The sequence below is a fragment of the Heterodontus francisci genome, chromosome 19 (assembly GCF_036365525.1).
Source record: "Heterodontus francisci isolate sHetFra1 chromosome 19, sHetFra1.hap1, whole genome shotgun sequence".
Lineage (NCBI taxonomy): Eukaryota > Metazoa > Chordata > Chondrichthyes > Heterodontiformes > Heterodontidae > Heterodontus > Heterodontus francisci.
In genome coordinates, this window is record NC_090389.1 from 27,391,345 (window position 1) to 27,418,212 (window position 26,868).

At 43.0% G+C, this 26,868-nt stretch overlaps 1 protein-coding gene across 2 annotated transcripts in view; it reads right to left on the minus strand.

Moving 5' to 3' along the window:
- LOC137380004 (metabotropic glutamate receptor 7-like) overlaps positions 1-26,868 on the minus strand; it is an 888,173-nt gene that overhangs the window by 326,409 nt on the left and 534,896 nt on the right. For both annotated transcript variants that reach the window (XM_068051473.1, XM_068051472.1), the window contains exon 6: positions 16,447-16,647. In XM_068051473.1, coding sequence (XP_067907574.1) covers positions 16,447-16,647 — 201 coding nt within the window. The remainder of the gene's footprint in view (positions 1-16,446; positions 16,648-26,868) is intronic.

Below are 26,868 nucleotides of genomic sequence, written 5' to 3' on the forward strand. Positions count from 1 at the left end.
TTCCACAGGGATCCGTGCTGGGACCACTGTTGTTTGTGATATACATTAATGATTTGGAGGAAAGTATAGGTGGTCTGATTAGCAAGTTTGCAGACGACACTAAGATTGGTGGAGTAGCAGATAGTGAAGGGGACTGTCAGAGAATACAGCAGAATATAGATAGATTAGAGAGTTGGGCAGAGAAATGGCAGATGGAGTTCAATCAGGGCAAATGCGAGGCAATGCATTTTGGAAAATCCAATTCAAGAGTGAACTATACAGTAAATGGAAAAGTCCTGGGGAAAATTGATGTCCAGAGAGATTTGGGTGTTCAGGTCCACTGTTCCCTGAAGGTGGCAACGCAGGTAAATAGAGTGGTCAAGAAGGCATACGGCATGCTTTCCTTCATCGGACGGGGCATTGAGTACAAGAGTTGGCAGGTCATGTTACAGTTGTATAGGACTTTGGTTCGGCCACATTTGGAATACTGCGTACAGTTCTGGTCGCCACATTATCAAAAGGATGTGGATGCTTTGGAGAGGGTGCAGAGGAGGTTCACCAGGATGTTGCCTGGTATGGAGGGCGCTAGCTATGAAGAGAGGTTGAGCAGATTAGGATTATTTTCATTAGAAAGACGGAGGTTGAGGGGGGACCTGATTGAGGTGTACAAAATCATGAGAGGTATAGACAGGGTGGACAGCAAGAGGCTTTTTCCCAGAGTGGGGGTTTCAATTACGAGAGGACACGAGTTCAAAGTGAAAGGGGAAATGTTTAGGGGGGATATGCGTGGAAAGTTCTTTACGCAGAGGGTGGTGGGCACCTGGAACACGTTGCCAGCGGAGGTGGTCGACGCGGGCACGATGGAGTCTTTTAAGATGTATCTAGACAGATACATGAATGGGCAGGAAGAAAAGAGATACAGAACCTTAGAAAATAGGCGACATGTGTAGAGAGAGGATCTGGATCGGCGCAGGCTTGGAGGGCCGAAGGGCCTGTTCCTGTGCTGTCATTATCTTTGTTCTTTGTTCTTTGTTCATTCACATCAGTAATGGCACTGCAAGAGCACCCACTCCTACTATCTGCCTGGATTTCGTAGCAGATCCTGGCTGCGCCAGCTGGATTCCCAACATGTTGCTATGGCTGAAACTCTTGCTACATTCTGCTCCTCTGGAAACCAGTCAATAGATGATTGGCCATTTCTGGAATGGCAATGGAGTCCTTGGTGGTCGGCATCTGGCAGCAGACAATGGAAGTAGTCACGTGCCCTCAACCCTCACATCAGAATTTGTTGTGTCTTGAACAATGGAGTGGGAAACACAACTTACATTACCTCCATTTACCCCATATTCAAATGCCTCCCCACAAAGGAGTGTTATTTATGGGCTCAAATATCGAATCATTATCGCACCTTAAAAATGTTTCACTTAGAAATACAATAACCTTTTTACATATCCAATTCTTTGTTACTTTTGTTACTAAGAAGTAACTAATTGTGGGATCAGAGTTCAAGAGTACTGTCTTTGGATGTCAGGCTTTATCCAAGACATTGCCTCTCCCTGTGCAATTATTCCATACACTGGGATCCTATTGATAAGATTTCTGAGTTTCATCTTAAGGTAATTGAATAAACACAATGCTAAGATCTCAACCGCATATGAACCATGTAAATGCTGGGATTCTCTCAAATTCCTGACGAGATAGTTTGTTAATGCATTGCACAAACCTTAATTAATTAACCTTTATTTATCTTACAAAAATGTCAACATTTGCCTTAGAATCAGATAACTTCAAGAAAATATTTTGCCATTCTCTTCAGTAAAATATTGTAGTTTGAATATCTTTAGTCAAAGAAAATCACAACATTGGTTCATATGAAGGATGTTAGCTCTATATGAGCACACCATTTCATAATACCAATTTCTACTCTCTTCCCATTACATCATCTGTTTTTTTCCTTAAATGAATCCAGTGCTTAAATCAGCCTTCTTGACTCATTAACCTCCCAAACTGTCATTCTTTATAGATTTCATTAATGATCACTAAAACTACCAGATTAGAACTTCTGTCAGCATAGTGTTGTGGTTTCATCCCATTTCAACCCCTCTCTCAATATACAGCTATCAAGTGTTGGCCAATCCCATGTAAGCACTAGACCACTTTAGAAAAGACAGCAATAATGAGAGACAGAGCATTAAATACACAAAGCTAATCTTACAATGAGAGGGATGTTCATCCTTTCATCTCCGATTAGATTCACTGAATCATTTTCTTCGCCCTCCTCAACATAACACCTCTCATCCTTGCTATTTCTCATGATGTGATTACCGATATTCCACTTATCTAAGTGTTTTAATCTACAACACAGATAATTAAAATCCTTCCAGATTCATTATTTTACAGTAACTTACTAATTAAGCTTATGATACACAAATTGGTTGTTAATTCTTCTTTCCCATGTTAATACAACATCTTATCATTAGAAGAGCTCACCATTGACAATTTCTTGATATTTGCACATAAATCAATGTCTAAAGATCTGTATTTTTTTTTTAAACCTTGATATGAAAAGATTTTTTCCCTTAGGAGGTGAGTTTTATCTCCGTTCTGCCAAGGGTTCCTAACCCTTCCAATTGGCCTGAAGTCTCCAGGAATTAAAGATTAATCTCCAGGAAACTACTCAGAGCAATCCAGGAGAAAAATCAATTGGTCTACTTTTTAATTTATTTGAAAACTTCTGTTTATTAGTTATAAAATAAAGCAGATGTGAAAAAAGGCAGATTGAGTAAGTGTCAAGAATCTTCCAATTGAGTAATTTCAATGCTCTTTCCAATTGTTGTGGGAAGGCAGGGCACCACGACGATGAATGGGTTGAGCGACCATTGGCAAGAGTGTGGGCTCGAGGTATTTGGAGGCAGGAGGTCAAGTGAAGAAACCTCCAAGAATGCACTGAAACAGAGTTGGCTACCCTACTTCTGCCCCGTTTTGTTGGTGAACAAGAAAGATTTTCAGGCAGACCTCAGTTTAGGCAGCCAGAGCTCCCATTGGAAACAGGCAGGAGCTTCATAATTGGATTCAAAAAGGGGGCAGGGCATGGCACCTTATCCTCAATGGTGTGCAGGACGCTGACTCCCCTACAAGCCAGTGAAACCTGACAGAGGACACGGCCAAAGGACAACCTGCAGTGAAATGGTATTTAAAAGGCCCACACACTTTCAAGGTAAGTTCATTAGACCTTATTTTTATTCATTCATGGGATGTGAGTGTCGCTGGCAAAGCCAGCATTTGTTGCTCATCCCTAATAAGAAGGCGGTAGTGAGCTGCCTTCTTGAACGGCTGCAGTCCATGTGGTGTAGGTACACACACAGTGTTTAAGGGAGAGAGTTCCAGGATTTTGACCCCGTGACAATGAAAGAATAGTGATATATTTCCAAGTCAGGATGGTGTGTGACTTGGAAGGGAAACATACAAACTTATTAGCGAGAGGCAGCATGGTTTTGTGAAGGGGAGGTCCTGTCTCACTAATTTGATTGAGTTTTTTGAGGAAGTGACAAAGATGATTGATGAAGGAAGGGCAGTGGATGTTATCTATATGGACTTCAGTAAAGCCTTTGACAAGGTCCCTCATGGCAGACTGGTACAAAAGGTGAAGTCACACGGGATCAGAGGTGAGCTGGCAAGATGGATACAGAACTGGCTCTGTCATAGAAGAGAGAGGGTAACAGTGGAAGGGTGCTTTTCTGAATGGAGGGCTGTGACTAGTGGTGTTCCGCAGGGATCAGTGCTGGGACCTTTGCTCTTTGTAGTATATATAAATGTTTTGGAGGAAAATGTAGCTGGTCTGATTAGTAAGTTTGCAGACGACACAAAGGTTGGTGGAGTTGCGGATAGTGATGAGGATTGTCAGAGGATATAGCAGGATATAGATCGGTTGGAGACTTGGGCAGAGAAATGGCAGATGGAGTTTAATCCGGACAAATGTGAGGTAATGCATTTTGGAAGATCTAATGCAGGTGGGAAGTATACAGTAAATGGCAGAACCCTTAGGAGTACTGACAGGCAGAGAGATCTGGGCGTACAGGTCCACAGGTCACTGAAAGTGGCAACGCAGGTGGATAAGGTAGTCAAGAAGGCATACGGCATGCTTGCCTTCATCGGTCGGGGCTTCGAGTATAAAAATTGTCAAGTCATGTTGCAGCTGTACAGAACTTTAGTCAGGCCACACTTAGAATATTGCGTGCAATTCTGGTCACCACACTACCAGAAGGACGTGGAAGCTTTGGAGAGGGTACAGAAGAGGTTTACCAGGATGTTGCCTGGTCTGGAGGGCATTAGCTATGAGGAGACGTTGGATAAACTCGGATTGTTTTCACTGGAACGACGGAGGGTGACATGATAGAGGTTTACAAAGTTATGAGCAGCATGGACAGAGTGGATAGTCAGAAGCTTTTTCCCAGGGTGGAAGAGTCAGTTACTCGGGGACATGGGTTTAAGGTGAGAGGAGCAAAGTTTAGAGGGGATGTGCGAGGCAAGTTCTTTACACAGAGGGTGATGAGTGCCTGGAACTTGCTGCCGGGGGAGGTAGTGGAAGCAGGTACGATAATGACATTTAAGAGGCATCTTGACAAATACATGAATAGGATGGAAATAGAGGGTTACGGTCCCCGGAAGAGCAGAAGGTTTTAGTTTAGGCAGGCATCAAGATCGGCGCAGGCTTGGAGGGCTGAATGGCCTGTTCCTGTGCTGTACTGTTCTTTGTTCTGTTCTGGTGCTGTTCCCATGCATCCACTGCCCTTATTAGATTAGATTAGATTAGAGATACAGCACTGAAACAGGCCCTTCGGCCCACCGAGTCTGTGCCGAACATCAACCACCCATTTATACTAATCCTACACTAATCCCATATTCCCAACAAACATCCCCACCTGTCCCGATATTTCCCTACCACCGACCTATACTGGTGACAATTTATAATGGCCAATTTACCTGTCAACCTGCAAGTCTTTTGGCTTGTGGGAGGAAACCGGAGCACCCGGAGAAAACCCACGCAGACACAGGGAGAACTTGCAAACTCCACACAGGCAGTACCCAGAATCGAACCCGGGTCCCTGGAGCTGTGAGGCTGCGGTGCTAACCACTGCGCCACCGTGCCGCCCTAGGTAGTGGAGATTGTGGGTTTGGAAGGTGCTGTCAAAGGAGGCTTGGCGAGTTGCTGCAGTGCATCTTGTGGATGGTATACACTGCTACAACTATGTGCCAGTATTGGAGGGAGTGAATGCTTAAGCTGCTTTGCCCTGGATGGTGTCGAGCTTCCTGAGTGTTGTTGGAGCTGCACTCATACAGGCAAGTAGAGAGTATTCCATCACACTCCTAACTTGTACCTTGCAGATGGTGGACAGGCTTTGAGGAGTCAGGAGGTGAGTTACTCACTACAGAATTCCCAGCCTCTGACCTGCTCTTGGTGCCACAGTATTTATATCACTTGCTCAGTGAAGCTTCTGGTCAATGGTAACCCCTAGGATGTGGATAGTAGAGGGTTCAGCAATGGTAATGCCATGGAATGTCATGGGGAGACGGTGAGATTCTCTCTTGTTGCAGATGGTCATTTCCTGGCATTTGTGTAGTGTGAATGTTATTGCCACTTATCAGCCTAAGCCTGAATGTTGTCCAGGTCTTGCTGCATGCAGCCATGGCCAACTTCAGTATCTGAGAAGTTGCACTGCTGCTGAACATTATTTGCTGGTGATTGCATATCCCCAATTCTCACCTTATGAGGAGGGAAGGTCATTAATAAAGCAGCTGAAGATGGTTGGGCCTCAGACACTACCCTGAGGAACTCCTGCAGAGATGTCCTGAGGCTGAGATGATTGGCCTTCAAAAGCCATAATCACTTTTCTTTCTGCTAGGTATGATTCCAACCAGTGTGAGAAGTTTTACCTGTTATTCCCATTGACTTCTGTTTTACTAGGTGTCCTTGATGCCACACTCGGTCAAGTAGCTTTTAAACGCCATAGATACTTGTCAGGAGACTGTAGGAGGGCACAAAACACTCCTTTACCTGCAAACACTTTAGCTCGCAGGATCCCTACTGGCAAAATTTCTTCTGCCAATAACAGGAGTTAATGACAAAATACTGAATAAATAACTGCACCCAGCGCTAAGGTTCATGAAAGCCTAAATCAGGATCAGTGTGGTTATTCAGTTTCTCAGAGACTGGATCATAGATGGGAAGATGCCATGTTCTGCTGCAAGGAAACCAGTGGTTACCATGTTCCACAGAGCTTGCACATGTGCAGCGACTAATACATAGCTGTGACCAGAAACTTGGCTGCAGGCCTGCTGCAATGCTGACCTATGGGATGTAGAATGGCGTGGAGAAAAACCCTGTTGATACAGCACCAACTTGGCATTAGCAACCATCAAAGAAGAGGCCAAATGTTCAGCTGGACCACCACTTCTCTGCAGAACCAATTTTCCTTTCCCTCGATCCTGGCTGCAACTACTTGGCTCTCCTGTCCTTTTAACCTTGGTAAAGGTTGCTCATAAGCTGAAATACCTTTTGATGTTCTGCAAAAGCTTTCTAAATTTTTACCCCCTTCCTGGTGACACTCCCCCTTTTATTTGTCCCATCACTTTAAATTTGACTTTCATCCAATTTTAATCTGGTTTCAGTGGCGTCATTGCTAAAGCCAGCAGCTTGTTCCTGGAATAGTGAATCATTATGCAAATGAGATAAGACACAAAGGTTTAGTGTTATTTGCACGTGGGATTCCAGGGGTGACATTGGGGGTGGGGCGAATCATAAAGTTTTTGAAACTAGGATAGAACTATTTTCTATCTTAAAAGTAAAAATCATACTAAGTCAAATGCAGGCAAAGAGGGGTATCATGAATCAAGAACATTAATCTCTGTTCCCAGATCTTCAAACCTACACTCCAGTCAACTGGGCTACTGCATCAGCAACAAAATATTGAAGAGTTTCCAACAACAACTTGTATATACTGAATTTAATATAGTAAAATGCCCCAAAGCAATTAACAGCGGTGTAATCAAACAATTAAAAACCAATGCCAAGCCAAAGAATGTGGCATCAGGACAGGTGACCAAAAGCTTGATCGACGTGTTTTCAAGGTTTAAGGAGGGTCTTCAAGCAGAAGAGAGAGGCAGATTGGTTTAAGGAGTAAATAGCAGAGATTAGGGTTAGTGGCCAGCACGTTAGTGCAAAAGACAGGACTGAAGCATTTGCAGCCATCTTCAGCCAGAAGTGTTGAGTGAATGATCCATCTCGGCTTCATCCTAAAAGTCCCCACCATCGGAGATGCCAGTCTTCAGACAATGCGATTCACTTCACTCCATGTGATATCAAGAAAGGGCTGAAGGCAACAGATATAGCAAGGGCTATGGGCCTTAACAACATCCCAGCTGTAGTAATATAGAGTCGTGCTCCAGAACTAGCTGCGCACTTAACCAAGCTGTTCCAGACAACACAGTTATCTACCCGACAATATGGAAATTTCCTGGGTATGTCCTGTCCACTAACACGCAGGCCAAATCCAACCCATCCAATTATCGCCCCATCAGTCTACTCTGACTCATCAGCAAAGCGATAGAAAGTGTCATCGACAGTGCTACGAAGCAGCAGTTACACAGCACAACCTGCTCACCGATGCTCAGTTTGAGTTCCGCCAGGGCCACTCATCTCTAGACCTCATTACAGCCTTGCTCCAAACATGGGAAAAAGAACTGAATTCAAGAGGTGAGGTGAGAATAATTGCCCTAGACAGCAAGGCAGCATTTGACTAAGTGTGGCATAAAGGAGCCCTAGCAAAATTCAAGTCAATGAGAATCAGGGGGAAATTTCTCCACTGCTTGGAAAGGAAGATGGTTGTGGTTGGTGAAGGCTAATCATCTCAGCCCTAGAACATCACTGCAGGAGTTCCTCAGGGTAGTGTCCTAGGCCCAACCACCTTCAGCTGCTTCATCAATGACCTTTCCTCCAACATAAAGTCAAAAGTGGTGATGTTCTCTGATGATTGCACAGTGTTCAGTACTATTCATAGCTCCTCAGATACTGAAGCTGTCTGTGCCCGCATGCAGCAAGACCTGGACAGCATTTCGGCTCAAGCTAATAGGTGGCAAATGACATTTCTGCCAGGCAATCACCAAGTCCAACAAGAGAAAATCTAACCATCTCCCCTTGACATTCAATGACATCACCATTGCTGAATCCACCACCAACACCCTGGGGTTACCATTGACCAGAAATTTAACTGGACCAGCCATATATATACTGTGCCTACAAGAGTAGGTCAGAGGCTGGGAATTCTGCAATGAGTAGTAACTCACTCCTGACTCCCTAAAGCTTGTCCATCATATACAAGGTACAAGTCAGGAGTGTGATGGAATACTCTCCACTTGCTTATATGAGTGCAGATTCAACAACACTCAAGAAGCTCAACACCATCTAAGATAAAGCAACCCGCTTGATTGGTACCCCATCCAACAGCTTAAACATTCACTCCCTCCACCACCAGCACGCAGTGGCAGTAGGGTGTACCATCTACAAGAAGAACTGCAGTAACTTGCTAAGGCTCCTTCAACAGCTCCTTCCTAACCCATGACCTCTACCACCTGGAAAGAAAGGGCAGCAGACGCATGGGAACACCACCACCTGCAAGTTCCCCTCCAGGCCGCACACCATCCTGACTTGAAACTATATCGCTGTTGCTTCAATGCTGATGGGTCAAAGTCCTGGAACTCCCTTTCTAACAGCACTGTGGGTGTGCCTACACCACATGAACTGCAGTGATTGAAGGTGGCGGCTGACCTTGACCTTCTCTAGGGCAATTAGGAATAGTCCACAAATGCTGGCCTTGCCAGCGATGCCCACATCCCAAGAACAAGTAAAAAAAAGGCATTCATTTAGATTCTTAAATATATAATGTAAAACTATTATTTTCATAGGTTCTGATGTACATAGAAAAACTGTTCAGTAACAAAGAACAAACTTCCCAACAGTTGGATACACACTTATGTTTTAAAGCTACCTATCACATCTGCCAAGCAGTTTTCATTTGATGGAATGCTCCTGCAGAAGCAGAGTATTCCACCTCATTGCACGCACTGTTGGTGCATTAGAACTGTATAGATTAGGCCACTGATTATGGAGCAGTATTTGCAGTAGCTATGGCAAAGTCTTTGGCCTGGACTTCCTCTACCTGCAAGTTGCAAAGCGGTGAAAGGGCCTTGCAGGGTTATAATAAATCAGGTAGAGGAAATGAGAATAATTAGAGTAGCATAATGTGCGGAACTGAACAAAACCCACAAATGAAACAATAATAATAATTTATTTACTTACATCTAACTAATGCCAAAGCTTCTTTAGTTTTGTGGATAAATACAGTATTTTATTAATGGCTCTCTGAAGTGATTAACTTCCCTTCGCACAACGTGACTTGGTGCTGTGCAGGTACATTAATCCACAAGAAACAGAAATGGATGTGCTCACAAGTTAGCAGTTGAAAAATAACAATTTCAGCAAATAACAAGCATTAGTATCTCTGTAAGGGAACTGAGGAATGCAAGTCACTGTTTTTAAACTTAATTTATATCACAAAGAAAATACTGCAGATGCTGGGGATCGGAAATAAAATGCTGAATGCACTCAGCTGTCAGGCAGCATCTGTGGAGAGAGAAGCATATGGTTAACTTTTCAAGTCTTTGACCTTTCATGAAAGATGCTGGCTGACCTGCTGAGTGTTGCCAGCATTTTCTGCTTTCATTCCATGTTCTCATCTCCTGAATCTCTGCAATTTTTTTTCCTTAATTCCCAAAGGTAATAAACAACATTATCAATCTATTCAACCTCGCACCTCTATTGTGTATCCATAGTCCCAGTTGCCCAGTCACCATCATGCTCTGTGCAGTATCTGATAATCATTGTCTGTGCTTATCTCCAGAACCTTTAAACCTGCTCCTAATCAAATATTTATCTAGCTCTTTTAAAAAAGAGTCGATCAACATGACATTAACTGCTGTTGCTTCTAGTCTACTTCACATAGTCACTCCTCTATAGTGAGAAAAGATTCTAATCTCTATCTTCTCTTTGAGGCTAGTTAAGTTTGAACTATGCCCTCTAGTTCTGCATTCAGTCTAACTTATATGGCCAATTTGTCTCTTGTTTTCAATGTCTCCCAGTTTTATTTTTGAATGAAGCTATAGCGTGAACATCTCTCTAATGTCTTTTCTCCGATGAAAATAAGTCAATTCATTGCTTTGATAAGACATATTCAAAAAAATGTAGCTGTTCCCCTCAGTTTGCCTACAGCCATAGCTGTCAGACAGGTCCCGTAATAGATAAAATGAGCCAACTGCTGAACATGTCTGCCCTTGTGCCAAGTTTGTCAAGGAAATAAGAGGCAGACTGGAGAAGGTCAAGAACATACAACTGGCATCATTGAGCAGGCAGATCTCCAAGGCTTTGTAGCTTAATAGCTAATCTTTTACTTCCCCCCCACTGAATTAGACCAAGAGCACAGGATTTCATTTTAATCCTCTCACTTCAGCTATGTTTTTCCTTTTCCTCCTCCCCTCTGCCTTCTCGTGGAATGCTTCTTTCCCAGCAGAGACTCCAGGGGGGAAAACTAATGCTCAGCCTCTGACCAGGGGTGCTGTGTGATAGGTTACTTGGGCGAGCACATTTGACATTTGTATTGTTTTGCCTTGCTTTTATTTTCAATAACTAACTTGTAAGGAACACCAAGAGATCACAACAAGCTATTCCAACAAGAAAAATAAATTGCAGAAAATGCCTTCAAGTGATTTTTTGTTGAATAGTGTACAACTTTCCACAATCACCTGCAGAACAACCAATTTCCCACAATAACTGAGGTTTGGAAGCAAAGCAATTTAAAATGATTGTTTAGCTCAAAGGCAGAATCTGACGAGATTTGATATGGGCTGTTAAGGATTATTTTGAAAACATTCAAAATTTCAGCCAATTCAAGCCTTTTGTATTCAAGTTTGCCTGTTCCCTTAACCAGATACAGAAGGGCATTTTGACTTCCTTTGTTCCATCTGTACAAGCAAGATGCCATGTTGTGCTGTGTTATTTCAACAGCAGGGGCAGCAAAGGTCACCCTGTTTGTATTGTAAAGTTTCCATTTCATGCTCAGGCTAAAGCTATTAATACGAATTTCTTGCAAGTCATACTTTGTATTGTAAGAAGCAAAAACAAATTAATTAAATAAAAGAACAATATGGGCTTTAATTCTCACCAAAAGATAGGGGTGGCAGATTCAGGCTCTATCCTGTTTCAAACTATAAGGAACTCTGTACTTTATATTTCTCTCTAGTTTGTAACTTTTAGTTCATTGCAACAATTTGAAATGCTCACTGTTTTCTGAAAGATATTTCTGTTGCCATTGTGTATCTATGAGGGCTTTCTGGCCTGGATCTTGCTGACAAATGATGGTGTGTTAATGACACATGCTGTTATTAATGCACAAATCAGCCAGCAAGGTCAGGGGATTAAGAGAGATGTCGTGAATTGCCGATCTCCAGAACCTGCCGGGTGATTCATGCTGCTCTGCCATTTGCTTCTTACAAACCTGCCCATTATTTTTAAGAAGCTGTTAGATTTGCACATTAATTGCCATTAACCTTGCCTTGAAAGTTGAGCCTGGAAATTAGACATTGTTAATCCATTGCCAGTTAAACTTTCTGACCCAAAATGGGAACAATTGAAACTGTGGAGTCTCATTCCTTCAGGCAATAAGTTGTTCTTTGAGATTTTAAAAATATCAAATGCTTAATTTTTTGTGCTTTTCCTTTGTTTCTTTTTCTCTCTCAAACCAATCTTTCATTCTCTCTATTTCTCCTTCTGTACCTGATTTAACTCTAATTCACCCTCCTTCTTCATTGTTCCTGTTTCTTTCCCAATCCTTAAATCCCAATGGTTAAGGAAATAGACTGCCGGCCCAGTGTTTACTCAGATGCCCCTTTGCCCGCATCAGGCCATTATCAGCTTGCACTTTCAGCAAGTTACGCCACAAAAAAATCAAGCTGAAAGGTGCAAGAAAAAGTCCAACTAACAGCAAGATCCAGCCCTTTTGTTACTCTATTAATTTATGTTTCAGGAAAAATTAATGACTTTGAATACATTAGTTGAAAATGTTCTTGCTTTATTGTTTACATGATAACAAAGCCATGAGGATTAGGAGAATGAAACCAGATGCTTCGATCTGCAAGTCCACCAGTTGCCTTCAGGCTAATCCAATTATGTCTCATCAAGACATTAATTGAGTAGATGAGATTTGAGTAAGACATGAACCAGTATTCGGCCAAGGCAGTGCCAAAGCCAAGGTGCTGCACTGCACCCTAATGGCTCCCAGGCTGAGGATATAGAGGCAGCTGCAGGCCCTTACTAGCAGCACTGGCATAAGGAATGTATCTCACTTCTCCTCCATACAGCCCCACCCTCCCCCCACTGCCCCCCACCCAGCCTCAACTCAGAACACGAGCAATGTGTATTCATTTGAAACCTAGGGTTGAATTTTGTAGGCAAGCCGCACATCGTGGCGGTGCACATTGAACGCAGTGGCCTACAGATCCGGAAGCGCTGCCGCTGAGCCCCTGCGATATTTCGCGCAGGGGCTCATTTAAATGCAGGGGGCAGAGCGGCACCCCCCCCCCACCACTCTGATGACATTGAGGGGGCGGCTATTCTATCCCCAGCAACGGTGGCTTCAAGCCCTTAAGTGCCATTTAAATGTTTAAAGAGACAGGGTTGTGAAAAAGGTGAAATAAAATTTTATTAACATTTCCAATCCCCTCCCCCACCCACGCCCAATGAATAATCTGTTGATTTTTTTGTCCTATTACCCCCCACAAAAGGCGAGGTTTCACTCACGGCCTTCCCCCCCAAACTTTATTCCCTTTGACCTTAAACCCCTTCCCACCATCCAACAAAATACTCCATACGGAGTTCCGATGGCACGCGTGTTGCGGCCAGCAGCCGTAAATTTGGCGTGGGACAGCTGCCGGGACCAGGTAAGTTAATTAACATTTGTTTTTAATTTTAGTATTTAAATGAAGACCCTGCCGTCAAGCAGCGGGGGTGGTGGGGGAGGGGGTTGCTGCACCGAGGCCTCGCTGCCGCCAGTAAAATGCTGCGGGGCCTTCTCAGTGTCGGTGGTCATGGTGGGCCGCTCTCACAAGTATTTTATGGGCCTCTCCCCGCCACGACCCACATCATCAAGGGGCTGGTAAAATTCAGCCCCTAATGTTCCAAAGGAGCATAGTTATGCAACAAATGGCCAAGGCAATTAAATTGAATGCTCCCCAGCAACCAACAGTTCTCCATCTATGCACCAATTACAGTTATTGCTATCCAGATAGAGAATCCAAACATCAACACTATGGGTGCTCATTCACAAAATTACTCTCCTGACCTGACCGAGCTATCTCCAGAGGGACGGGTCTTACGAGGAAGTGATGAGAGATCCACTGCTACTCTCTAATTCAGATTCTTAACCTTTGACTTAGTTGTCTCTTGCTTTTGTATTTTGTTTTGTTGAGAGTGTTGAAGGTTCAGCTGCTGTGTTTCAGCATAGCAATATACCTCTGCTCTTGGTGGGGAATCGACACTATACATGAACAGTAAATTACAGAGCTGGAAGAGGATCTCACCTGCACTGTATACACATTTAAATTAATTACAAACAAATATTAAAAATTTCTGTTATGTCTGAAGAAGCATTCTAATTGCTGTGGTAATAATTGGCTACTTTTATCTCCAGGCCCTCTAAAATATTCCTGTCAAAGAATAACAGAAACGATATGAGACACCCTGGAGTGTAATTGCTACAATGTACTTACTCCCAACAGGGGGCTGGCTATCTAGTGTTCAATTAACAACATACGAGCACCATATCTATCAGCGTCTAGGGACCCATATGTACCTTTTTACACCCGGCTGGCTTTTACTTTTTTTTATTCATTCATGGGAAGTGGGCGTCACTGGCTATGCCAGCATTTATTGCCCATTCTTAATTGCCCTTAAGTACACCCACAGTGCTGTTTGGAAGGGAGTTCCAGGATTTTGGCCCAGCGACAGTGAAGGAACGGCGATATAGATCCAAGTCAGGATGGTGTGAGACTTGGACGGGAACTTGCAAGTGGTGATGTTCCCACGAATCTGCTGCTCTTGTCCTTCGAGGTGGTAAAGGTCGAAGGTTTGGAAGGTGCTGTCTAAGGAGCCTTGGTGCGTTGCTGCAGTGCATCTTGTAGATGGTACACACTGCTGCCACTGTGCGTCGGTGGTGGAGGGAGTGAATGTTTGTAGATGGGGTGCCAATCAAGCGGGCTGCTTTGTCCTGGATGATGTCGAGCTTCTTGAGTGTTGTTGGAGCTGCACCCATCCAGGCAAGTGGAGAATATTCCATCACACTCCTGACTTGTGCCTTGTAGATGGTGGATAGGCTTTGGGGAGTCAAGAGGTGAGTTACTCGCCGCAGGATTCCTAGCCTCTGACCTGCTCTTGTAGCCATGGTATTTATATGGCTACTCCAGTTCAGTTTCTGGTCAATGGTAGCCCCTAGGATGTTAATAGTGGGGGATTCAGCGATAGTAATGCCATTGAGAGGCGGTGGCGTACTGGTATTGTCACTGGACTAGTAACCCAGAGACCCAGGGTATCTCTCTTGGGACATGGGTTCGAATCCCACCACAGCAGAAGGTGGAATTTGAACTCAATTAATAAATCTGGAATTTAAAGCTGGTCTAATGATGGCCATGAAACCATTGTTGATTGTTGTAAAAACCCATCTGGTTCACTAATGTCCTTTAGGGAAGGAAATCTGCTGTCCTTACCTGGTCTGGCCTACATGTGACTCCAGATCCACAGAAATGTGGTTGAGTCTTACATGCCCTCGAAATGGCCTAGCAAGCCACTCAGTTCAAGGGCAATTAGGGATGGGCAATAAATGCTGGCCTGGCCTGCAATGCCCACATCCCATGAAAGAATAAAAAAAAACAAATTGAATGTCAAGGGGAGATGGTTAGATTCTCTCTTGTTGGAGATGGTCATTGCCTGGCACTTGTTTGGCGCAAATGTTACTTGCCACTTATTAGCCCAAGCCTGGACATTGGATTCATGTTCCATGAGGTTTCGAACTGAAGTGGTGTGCGACTATCCCCTCATAGCAGTCTCACTCTGCTTCTCTTTGGAATCAGCTTGGGCTCCACCTCCAAAAAGAGATTATAACTTTAGCTTCAATGGCAAAATTAAAGACTATTGGAAGTGCTGTGTTGGGTTTTGATATGGTTCCATACATATGTCCGCTACCCTTTCTTTTTAATGAATAATCGATGGTGTCTTTTCAAAATGACCTCGTCATTTGTGGTCACAGCAGCATTCTTGGTTACAGGCGATTAGTTTTAGCAGTTTCTATGACAGTGATGTTACTTGTATAACAAATCTCTTGATTCCATGCTGCTATCCTGATTTTTCTACAACAATAAGGAAAAGGTTATATGGTGCCCTATTGGCCTTCACTTCACAATAGATGACACATAGAACTAAAAAATGAGACTGAGGTCTGGAAAATGTCAGCAACATCATTACAGAGACCCAAGAGTAAAAAAATCTTAAAGCAAATAACAGAGATTACCAAGGGGTTTAATCTTCCAGGTTTATAGTTCATTTGAATAAAACCTTGCATTTTCTGAAATCAGATTTCTTTCCGGTCTTGATTTAATAAATCTCTGCCATTATACACACACCAATCATCAGCTTTCCCTATTTGCTGCCAGAACGTTCATGGAAAAATGCCATGCACGATATATTATTTCATTGCATAGCCCACTGACATCCACCTCCTGCCATCTAATCATACATTAATATACCAATGTACAGGTTTGCACAGAATGTATTTAACATTCACTAATGCCTGTTGGTCAGTACTTGTCATTTCATGTATTTTCCCCTCACTCAAAGACAAGATGGGGGGGTCAATACATATCTTTGTTACCTTTACCCTATCAAAAGGTGGATATTAAGGTACGTTTTCCCATCCTTACTTAATAATAAAGTTCACTTTAAGAACAAACATTTATTTGGAAGTACAGTGCGTCTCAGATCTCAAATTAAATCCCCGGGGTTTGTGTTATTTCCTTGTGATTTAAATGGGGCTGGTTCCTTAGAGGTAACAAAATCTCTTTCTGACAATTTAGGCAGAGACCACTGATCGCTCTATTAAAGGAATGCCAGAAGCACCTGAGATTGAAACAACATTTGCTGCAGAATAATTACTCATTTTACAGTTAATATTGAAAACAAAATTGACCACTTGAATTCTTTGTGTCTTTTTTGATACACTGACATAACTGAACAATGGCAAATACACAAATAATGAACAATAAATTGCCAATTCCCCAATTTCTCCAACAATGTAAAATCAGCAGGCTTACCATTAAAATGTATATTACGGATGTATCGCAGGAGATCTTCTCCACTAATTGGGTCCATCGCAGGACAGATGCCAGTGTAGCCTGGGCACAAATCTTTGTGCATGTTGTGCAGAGCGTGGGCCATGGCATATACAGCGTCAATCACAAACTGAACTTTACCCTCCTGTTGGTATTGGGAGTGTGTTCCAATCCTCTCCTCTCCTGGGGTGGGGTGAGGGGGGAGGGGGATGGAAATTCAACAGCGCATATTAATTGTCACAAAGTTATTACCCCAATGGTCATTAAAAAGTAATATCCTTAGCCTAGGAAATAATATCAGTGATATTAGTGGACAGCTATTTATTCATGTGATATTCCTCTGTCCACTGTTTTAGTACAAGTGTCAAGCCATTTATTTGAAATGATTAAGACTTAAAAGACCCAAGAGGAAATGTTATATGAAGTCGTTAAGCATTAATCCACATCAGTGTCACCAGAATCTAGTGTTCTATCAAGACTATATTCTAATCATGGATAAAATGCTCACATGAGACTTATTTCAGGATGCAACTGGTCCACAAGTCTTATGTATCGTAAGGTGACAATAACAAAGGTAATCGATAACTGGCATTAGGTTTTATGACGGTAATTCAATGCAGGGGCATGGATGAAGTTTATCAATTTTAGCAGAAACTGAGAAACAACATCACACTGAAGTTTACCAACTTTATTGGAGGCAATAGAGGTTTGTTTTGGAAATACATTTCTAACCATTAAATGATAGATATGCAATTGCACACTGAAGACAGTATGATGAAGGTGGATGAGTAATAAAGTTGAATGTGATATTGTGCTTCATGATATGTTGCAAGACTCAGAACACTTTTTGGAAGAGCACAGGAAAGACAAATAAAGAACTTAATTGTAAATTCAACGAGAATGAATTCATTAAGCATTAGTCATCCAGTAGCCGGTAGAGTTGGTGGCACTATTTGTTAATGTCCTGCCCTTTTGCCTCAGACATCAGGTAGAATCAGAGTGGCACAGTTGTCAGAACAAAGCAAATCGCAGCCAATATGACCTCCATTATATGGTATCACTTTGTTCAAAATCTAGATTTGGTATCCCTTCATTAATTTTCAATGAGAAGGAAAGAATGAACTTACAGATAGATAGCATCCTGGCAAGCCCGAAAGAGAATTACTTTTGAAATACAATCACTATTTTAAGTGGGTATATGTCTGCTTCTCGTCAAGGACTACACCTAAACCTATCTTTCTTACCCTTATCTTTATGATGCTTATTGACCTGGTGTGCATTTCTAGCACTTTCTGTTTTCATTTCCAGAGATTAGCAGAATCATTAAAAATTACTTTCAAAAATACAGTCTGTGCTACCTCTTGGCCATCTCAGATAGTCCTGTTTCACATAGATGTTTTCCACTTCTGCATTCCCCAGCCCTTGATTTTCTGCCCATTCATTTTAATGGAAGAAAAATTTATAAACAGCATCAAGGGATGATTGGATTTAGTTTTGTATCAGAAACAAGTTACAGGGATACAGAAAAAACAGAAGGACTTGGTGCACAAACTTTGGCAAAGAGGACTTTCTCTGTTCCTCAAAATTCTCATTAACTTAACTAATTTGATAGCTTAGATTTGTATATCTGAACAGTACAAAAAATTCAAATATCTGAAAATTTAAATTGAAGAGGGAGGTTCCAGGAAGAAATATAATAGGGCAGTGTCCCTTACCATAATACACTCTGATATATCATTGACCCAGACTTTGACGTGAACATAATGGTGAGGCTAACAGCATTATGTATGTGCAAATCTGAAAGGAACTTTCGGAGAGCAGACACGTGCAGTAAATCATGAAAATCTGAAACTGTTGTCCAAGATGGACTGCTCCTCTGTAAAATGTGCAAAAATGGCATCTCACCATCTGGGTCTCCATTCAAATGTATTAAACAGCATGAAGTTGCTGTACTGACACAAAAAGTTACACCTTGCCCATTCCCTTTAACAGCATAAATCTTAATCTTAAACTACCTCTCTCGCATTAAAAATTAACTTTAACAAGTTAGAGTCTCATTCATTCAGATTTTAATTATTGTTGGAGATGTAAAAATGTTTTTTTTTACTTTTTCTTTCTGTCACTTCTATCTCTCTCTTAATCCAATCTTTGTCTTTATTTCACTTTCTGTATGTTATCTGACATTGAATTCACTATTCTAACCTACACTTTAGTCTCTACATGTCTCAGTAAGGATTGTTCAATTTGATTGGTTACAGAGATACTTTATTACTTGCCCTGTTCACATAGGTTCCAGATGGAGGATCCCACACTATTTATTTGCCCCACTGACATCAACTTGCCATTCAATCCCAGTAAGAAATTTATGGGCAAGTGCAAATCTACATTCATTCGCCACTCACAGCAAAATCTGGCACAATATCTCCAATAGAATGTGCATTGTTTTTGATAACCTTTTTCATAGAAATAATAGAATCATGAAATATTACAGCACAGAAGGAGGCCATATGGGCTACGAGTCTGTGCCATCTCCTTCAAAGAGAACTCCAGTTAGTCCTATTCCCCTGCTCGTTCCCCAAATTGTTGCAATTCCTTTCTCCTTCAAGATTAGATTTAGATTAGATTAGAGATACAGCACTGAAACAGGCCCTTCGGCCCACCGAGTCTGTGCCGAACATCAACCACCCATTTATACTAATCCTACACTAATCCCATATTCCTACCAAACATCCCCACCTGTCCCTATATTTCCCTACCACCTACCTATACTAGTGACAATTTATAATGGCCAATTTACCTATCAACCTGCAAGTCTTTTGGCTTGTGGGAGGAAACCGGAGCACCCGGAGAAAACCCACGCAGACACAGGGAGAACTTGCAAACTCCACACAGGCAGTACCCGGAATCGAACCCGGGTCCCTGGAGCTGTGAGGCTGCGGTGATAACCACTGCGCCACTGTGCCGCCCTGTATTTATCCCATTTACTTTTGAAAGATATCATTGAATCTATGGGCAGGATTCAACGAAGAGGCATTGGCCAGCCAGGGGCGAGACTGCTTCCGCTGGCCCTGGAAGCCGTGGCACTATTTTGCATGGCTCAGACAATTAATTGCTTAAGGTCATGGCTTCTGCCCCTCTGAGGCAGGATATCCTGGCTGCAAGAGCTGCAGCCAATCAGAGGGCAAGCAGCTCTTCGGTCTCAGCAACGCCACCGCAGCAGTGGCCACTGTAATGTTACTTGTTCCTTTGGTGTGTGATGTATTGTGTAAGACTCACAGGACTACAAGTAATATGCACTGAGATAGATAGCTAGATAGATAGACAGACAGACAGACAGACAGTGTTATAGCCACTTAGTGCAATGTTGGTGGTTCCCACTGTTCAACTGCCCACCAGACTATAGCAAGTGTGCTTTTATTATTAGGGTTTTACCCTTGGTCTTTTATTTTTCAAATAATTTTTCAGAGAACGACAGGTTTTTTTGTAGGTTTAAAAAACAGAAATTCAATTGTTCATTGATCAATATGGCTTACCCTGAAATTGTTGTAACCACATCCACTCATGCATTCGCTCACTCACACGAGAGACATAGAGAGGGGGAAAAAGGGAAAGTGATTTTCTTTTTGTTGAGAGGGGCAGAGGTTACAATAAACCTGTTCAACTCTCTTGGAAATCAAGTTCTCAATGGGTGCAGGCCCAAGATGATAGTAGATTTCTCTCTTGATTGAAAGTTCAGTTGACGATGGTGGATCACTTCTAGTTCACTGCTGTCTAGTGTAGGTGTAGGTTTCTACAGCAGGGCACATGTCTTCTGGCTTGCTGGAAAACAAGCTGCTGGATGTTGCTCTTTCTCTCTGGACACTCTCTAGGCTGTCTTTTTTTTAAGGCAAAGCTGTGTAACTTCTCACCTCCTGTTAAGAGACACTCTGGTCTCTTCCCCATGGTGATTATACAATGGCTGAGGATATGGCTACTTCACACCTTCTTTGTTGCAGAAGAAGACATCCAGTTCCGGAATGTCTTAGGATGGGGTGCAATTGATAACTCTTAGCTTTGAAGATTTGTTCTTTGTACTTGTCAGATGGTTTGGACTGCAGCGGTTCAAGAAGGCAGCTCACCACCACCTTCTCAAGGGCAGTTAGGGATGGGCAATAAATGCTGGCCTAGCCAGCGATGCCCACATCCCATGAATGAATGAAAAAAACCAAAAGCCAATCCTTTTTTCTTTAGTAGTCGTTGTTATGACATGACCGCTCAAGACAAAGCCCACAATCAAAATATATGATTCTGATTGCAGTGGGAGCAACGCACTGTCAATTCAGTCCCTTCATTCCACAGATCACATAACATATCACTTTAAACTTTACAAATTAAAGAAAGTCACAGCCGAATTGAACAATCCATCAATCCCCGAATGAGGCAAACCAAACCAGGTATCTTTAGATCAACAAATTAACTGTTTGTTTGAAAAAATAAACTAAATTCTTAAACATTACTAAGATAAAAACATTTAAAAATAGAAAAATGTCCTTGCAGATTTACACTTCCCGATGCACAGTCCTCTGATTCAAAGTCCACTCACAATCTTCCAGGGTTCGACAAGGAAAGGAAAACAGTCCAACATCCGAAGCTTCAAACCCGTCTTTCTTCCAGTGATGACCACAGCAGATCAACAACTCACAACCGCATTCAAAAGAATCAATCTGGCTTTAGAATTTTGTGGAATGAACAATAGTCACAGTTTAAATTCTTCTTTTAGTTTAAATTAACAAGGATCTCTGTTCAGTTCATGCTAGCCCAGTTGTGTCTGTTAGAACAGTCTGCCTCAACAAAAAGCCTGTCCCTTTAAGAGTGAGACTTTTTTTTTAACTGTGAGCTTTTTTTAAAAACTGAAAAGTTTATTTTAGAGGGTCTCAGCTTGCAGTACCAGCTGCTGCCACAAACAGCCTTTTAGTTTGTGCTAGACCTTCATTGTTGGGTTTCTCTCGCTCTTTTTGACTTAGACCCTGACCATAAAGCAATAAAAAAGAAAAGCTAAAACAGTAATAGCTTCAGCTGCTGCTTTTCAAATTTTTCGACCCACTGTCAGACCAGTTGTAAGCTCTGATCCCCTGGAAAATTGCTTATTGTATTCAGAGTGTCAACACCTCCCAGGGTCCTGTCTGCAGTCCGAGCTTGCTGCACTGTTGTGGCATCTCCTGCCAACTGCTCACTGCCTGAATCTTCAGCCACTCCATGTAAGCAACCTACTGTTCTTTGTTCTCCCTTAGTGTGTTCTTCAGAACAAAAATCAAACATTGCCACCATGTAATATTTGGTGGTCTTCAGAAAAAATATAACCCAAAAATTGCTACCATATAAATTATTTGTTCCTTTGGTGTGTGATGTATTGTAAAACTCATAGGACTATAAGTAATAGCCAAAGAAAATGTGGGTTTTTGTTATACTTTAAACTAAAAAATATATGTATACACAAACAATTACTGCATGAACCACGTCTAAACACATCTTCCTCTGTCGGGCTACACCCACAATTCCCTGGTCATCACTTCCTCCGGTGACCTTCACTTTACAGCTTCTTATGGTGGTCTGCTCTTAAGGACATCCCACAACAGCCACAACTGGGATTGCAGCAGTCCCCCGACACAGCCATAGTTTGAGGCTGGAGAATAGGGAAAGTGAGGTTGGGGCTCACCGGGGCCAATCAGCCAGGCCCCAGCGAAGGGGAGGGGATGTCAATCACCAGGGCTGGGGGTGGGGGGGTGGGGGGGTGGTTTCCAGTGGGGTGCTGCTGGGGAGCCCCCAATCAGGAGGGATCACCTCCTATCACCCCTGCCCTCCCCACCCCACAGCCCGCAAGGAAGCCACCAGATTTTATTGGACGACCACCCCAGGTGGTGAAGTGCCCATCCTTCACTGGTAAAATACCAGTGGCAGTGGGAAGATGCCCATAAGTGACCATTGTCAGAGGAAATGTGATATCGCAGACCATTGTCATGCCGAAACAACGCTTCTGCTGCCTGGCGCATTCTGCATGAGCCCTGCAGAACGCGGCAGATGAGATGTCAAAATTCTTGGTCTGCTGCATGCCACACAACTTTGCCATCATACGAGGAAAACCCTTGCCACTAGCTATATGGCAAGCAGGTGAGGATCACGTTCAGGAGCCTGAGGAGGTGGAGGAAGAGGAGAAAGTCACCAAGACAGCCCTTTCTGCCTGGGCGGTCCATAAAGAACGTTTCCTAGTGTGATTCCAGTAATTGCAACCCCAATTTCCCATTCACCAACAGTCTTTCATCTTATTTTCCCTTTGTTACTGACCATCACAGTGTCAACTTGGTAACAATACAAAAATAAATGCCACCACATAATAAACATTGCAAACTTATTCCAAAATTATAGTTGAAACCATCCATATTACACACAAAATTCAACTAATCACCCTTGTGCATTTCCTTAGCATCTGTCTTCCATGTGCCTTTGCCGATCCTGGCACTATCCCACTGGCTGCAACATGGCTGGTGGAAGGCTATTGACTTTCAATGGGGAAGACTGCAGATGATCTGGGAGGATGAACTCCAGCAGCTCTGGGACTAGAAGGCCCATCTCGACATAGGCGGCAGTGGTCTGGGCACTGGCAGGGTGACATGTGTGGGAGGACGAATGCTATCTTCCTGCGAGAGGACAGCAGCTTTGTGCTCCACGGAGCTGCTGCCAACTGCCTGAGGCAGCACCTCAGCAATTCTAGTAATCCATTGGAGGACAAACTGCTAGACTGCTTTGAAATTCTGTAAGACACTTTGCATGCTGTAATCCACAGCTATGATAGCAGCAGTCTGAGCTTGCAGAAAGCTGACATTGCATGACAGTAGCAGAAGCTTCCACTGCAGTAGACATTGGGGACCTTGTGCTGTAATGGAAGCTGAGACATCGACTATTAGTTTCTGCATCATGGTTGGGTACACAAATTGCCAACAGAGTTGGCCACCACTTCCACGTTGGAAAGGAAGGGCTCCAAGCACTGCGCAAAGCCCTCTGCAAAGTTGACACTGGACTCTTGCCTGCGCCTTGACATTCCATGCAGGTTTTCCAAAAGACCTGCCAATGCACCAAGTATTTCATTGCGCATATCTGTCAATGTTCTTCTCCATCAAAGTCTTCATCTGAGTCCTTTGCAGCGATAACCTTGAGTGACCTCGCCTCCTGATAAGCTGGCACCTGCGCTATCCTTATCCCCTGTCCTGGCTACAAGCCACTCATGCTCGATGTCTCACCATGTGCAAATCCCACCTGTAATCTATCCTCTAACATATGCCAAGTGTTAGTATCTGATCTAGTGGCTGTGAGTGTGAAATCAGGTGATGGTGCTATGTGCTCATCATCACACTCTTCATGGTCTTCCACACTGCCTGGGCAGGTTGCAACTCTTGGGTATTTCGAAGGAGGAAGGTACACAGGTTAAGATTGTGGTGGGGGGAAGGGGGTGAAAATGCATACACCATCTTCAGCTTGTAAATTAGAAGCAAGTGTGGGATAAGGGGACAGTGGTATGTGAGGAAGAGGATTGGGTATGAGGATGACATCCTCTTTGATGGTTTCAGCCCCGTTGCTGGCCACGGTCTCAGCAACGGCCATCCAAATAATGGCCAGCACCGTCTCCTCCATGGGGGTTAGGACATGCAGGCGTCCCTGTCCCCCTCTGGTTACCTCCATCTGCCTCCAGTTATGCGCCACCTTGTCCTGTAAGAGAGAGGGAAGTGTGGTAGTGAGTCTCATGCAATCTGTTTGGCTAATGTGGTTGTCATGGTTGAATAGCTGGCGGTGTGCAGCCTGAGAGATGTGGGTGTGAGGCTTGCAACAGTGCTAAGTCTGTGAGGGTGAGGTGAATGTTAGGCATGAGGCCTGACTGGTAGAGGTTGTTGGTAGGTGAGTGATGGGGATGTGTTGATTTGAGCTGAGGCAACTGGTGCTGTTTGCCTATGGCATTTGACATTTGAACATGCATTCATTCAATTTGACCACGCGTGTGAGGTCATTGAACTTATTGCATCACCACATCCAAGTCCTCATAGCTTGACTCCTGACATTAACCTCCACCGCCATCTTCTCCCACTACCTTCTGAATGTGTCTGGAGGACCTCCTCTCCCACAATGGATGCATCCCTCCTGGTTTCCAGTTCCTCCACCAAAGTCTCAAGTGCAGCTCACTCTCTCCCATGTTGTGTCATTCGTCTTTCTTTCCCAGGTCAATTTCTCTTCAATCATGACTCCCAGGACCTGCTCCAGCCACAATGTACCTCACTTTCAAGAGGTGCAGACTAGCTTTAAGCAGTGCAAGCTAGCTTTAAGTGGCGTGAGCCACTCACGATAATGGCCCCCTGCTGATGTGTCCAGCCAATAGACAGTACAGTTAGCATTCTCTAGACACACAGATCGTTCAATAAACAGGCAGCACAAAGCTGGCGTGCTGCTTGCATTGTAATCAACGGGTGCAGGTTAACGATGCATCGCGATCCTGTGCCCATTTTTGGGCAATGTTATCCAATTTAGGCCCCAACATATTTCTGGGGAATAGATTAATCTCCAGGCTATTGTTGACCTCGCGTTATGTTAATGTAACATTTGTTAAGCCCATTCTTGGAAAGGGATTTGCTAGTTCAGTAATCATTGATTTGAGAAAATGTATTTGAAAGATATACCGTGAAGCAATACCTGCCACTTCAATAAGAAAAAAAGCAACCAGCATAATAATATGCACTAGGCTCAGGAAAATTTGAAATAATTTCTTATCAAGGAAACATGTACGTCAAATGCCTTATTAAGTCTGGACAGACTAAATGATCAGTTTCAGGCCTACAATTTAACTAACTGTGCACACAAACTGCATTAATTGTCATGTGTTCTGGCAATGCAACATCAGAGACAATCTATTGTCATAAGTTCCTGCCCTACATCGTCCATTAATAATGAGCATCTCCTCAAGGCTGCCATGGATCTGTCTCAAGGCAAAATACTAACCATCAATCTAGCCCTGGGCACAGGCCACCTTGAATAAGAAATTTATGTCAGATGCAGTAGGAGTCAGAGCATCGTGCAGCAAAGTCTCTATCTGGTTTAGTGCCTGTATCTGTGATCAGGTATGCTGCATGCTGGCCTGCCATGCAGGCATCCACTCATCCAGTATATAGCAGGTATCAAAGATTGAGAGTCTTATCTCTGAGATGCTGATATTTCTTTCAGACTTATACCTGAACGTTCAAGGTATTCAACTCTGAGATGGGTACTGCCATCCTGCTCAGCCTCGTCTATGCTATTGGGCCAGGAGATCATGTAAATCATGATTTCAAGTTAGCCCCACTGATCTTGGTCTGTCTGTTTTGGTCATGTATCTAGGACATTAGTGATCACTCATTGGCTTCTCAGCACCAACTTCAGCTGTTCTACTTGCACTATGCTTCTCTACTGGTGGTTGACTGAGCTGTAGTTAGCTTCATGTCATGCCTGTGCTTGGTATTATAGTGCTGTTTGAATAAGTGACTGCTGGTGTAATTGTGCTTTGGAATCCAGATGGTTCAGGTTGTACTATGAAGGGAATGTAATCTTAGACATTAAGTTACTATTAGATTATGAGTAAAATATGAGAATTAAAAATGTCACTGATGTTTATAAATAGCTTCAGCTGAGACTACACTTCTTATCCAGTAAGGCAAATAGGAATGTATATATATTATATTGGGCACTTTCCAGAGTCACTGGCAGATAGACCTATTTCAGTTTCTACCATCCTCTCAAGACTTTCCTCACCAAAGAATTCCACAATATCTTCAGGAGATGTCAATGCTTTGATCTTTCTGTCCCATGATTTGTTGTTATGCATGTTTAATGAATAAAAACATCTGTTTAGATTTCTTTACATCATGGGAGTGCTTTCCTGATCATGCTACTTTGTGAGAACAGAGGGTTAGGTGGGAGGAATTTGTCACATTGGGCAGCTGTTAAAGCCAAGGTCAAACAGATTTGGATGCTTATTTATGCAACAATCTCCATTTTATTCTCCCAATTTTACCCTTTTTAAAAAAAATCTCAGAAACCCTCAGAACTTCAGAGCTCCATTTATTGGGGAGGTCAGGCAGAAATGAGCAGACACCCGTCAATGATTTGTTGCTCCATATTCACTTGGAAACCAGACTAACAGTTCATTCTCCCATAGGTACTTTGCAGCACTTGAGCTGGAAGAGTTTGCTACTCTCACTCCAGAGAGTTAACCCAACCATTCAAAGCATGGATGCAACTCATCACTTGCATCGGTATTGCGCCTTTAATGTAGAAAAACACACCAAAGTGCTTATCAGAGGGAAAATTTTAAAAAACACAAGGATTGGAAAAAATAAGTCATTCCAATCA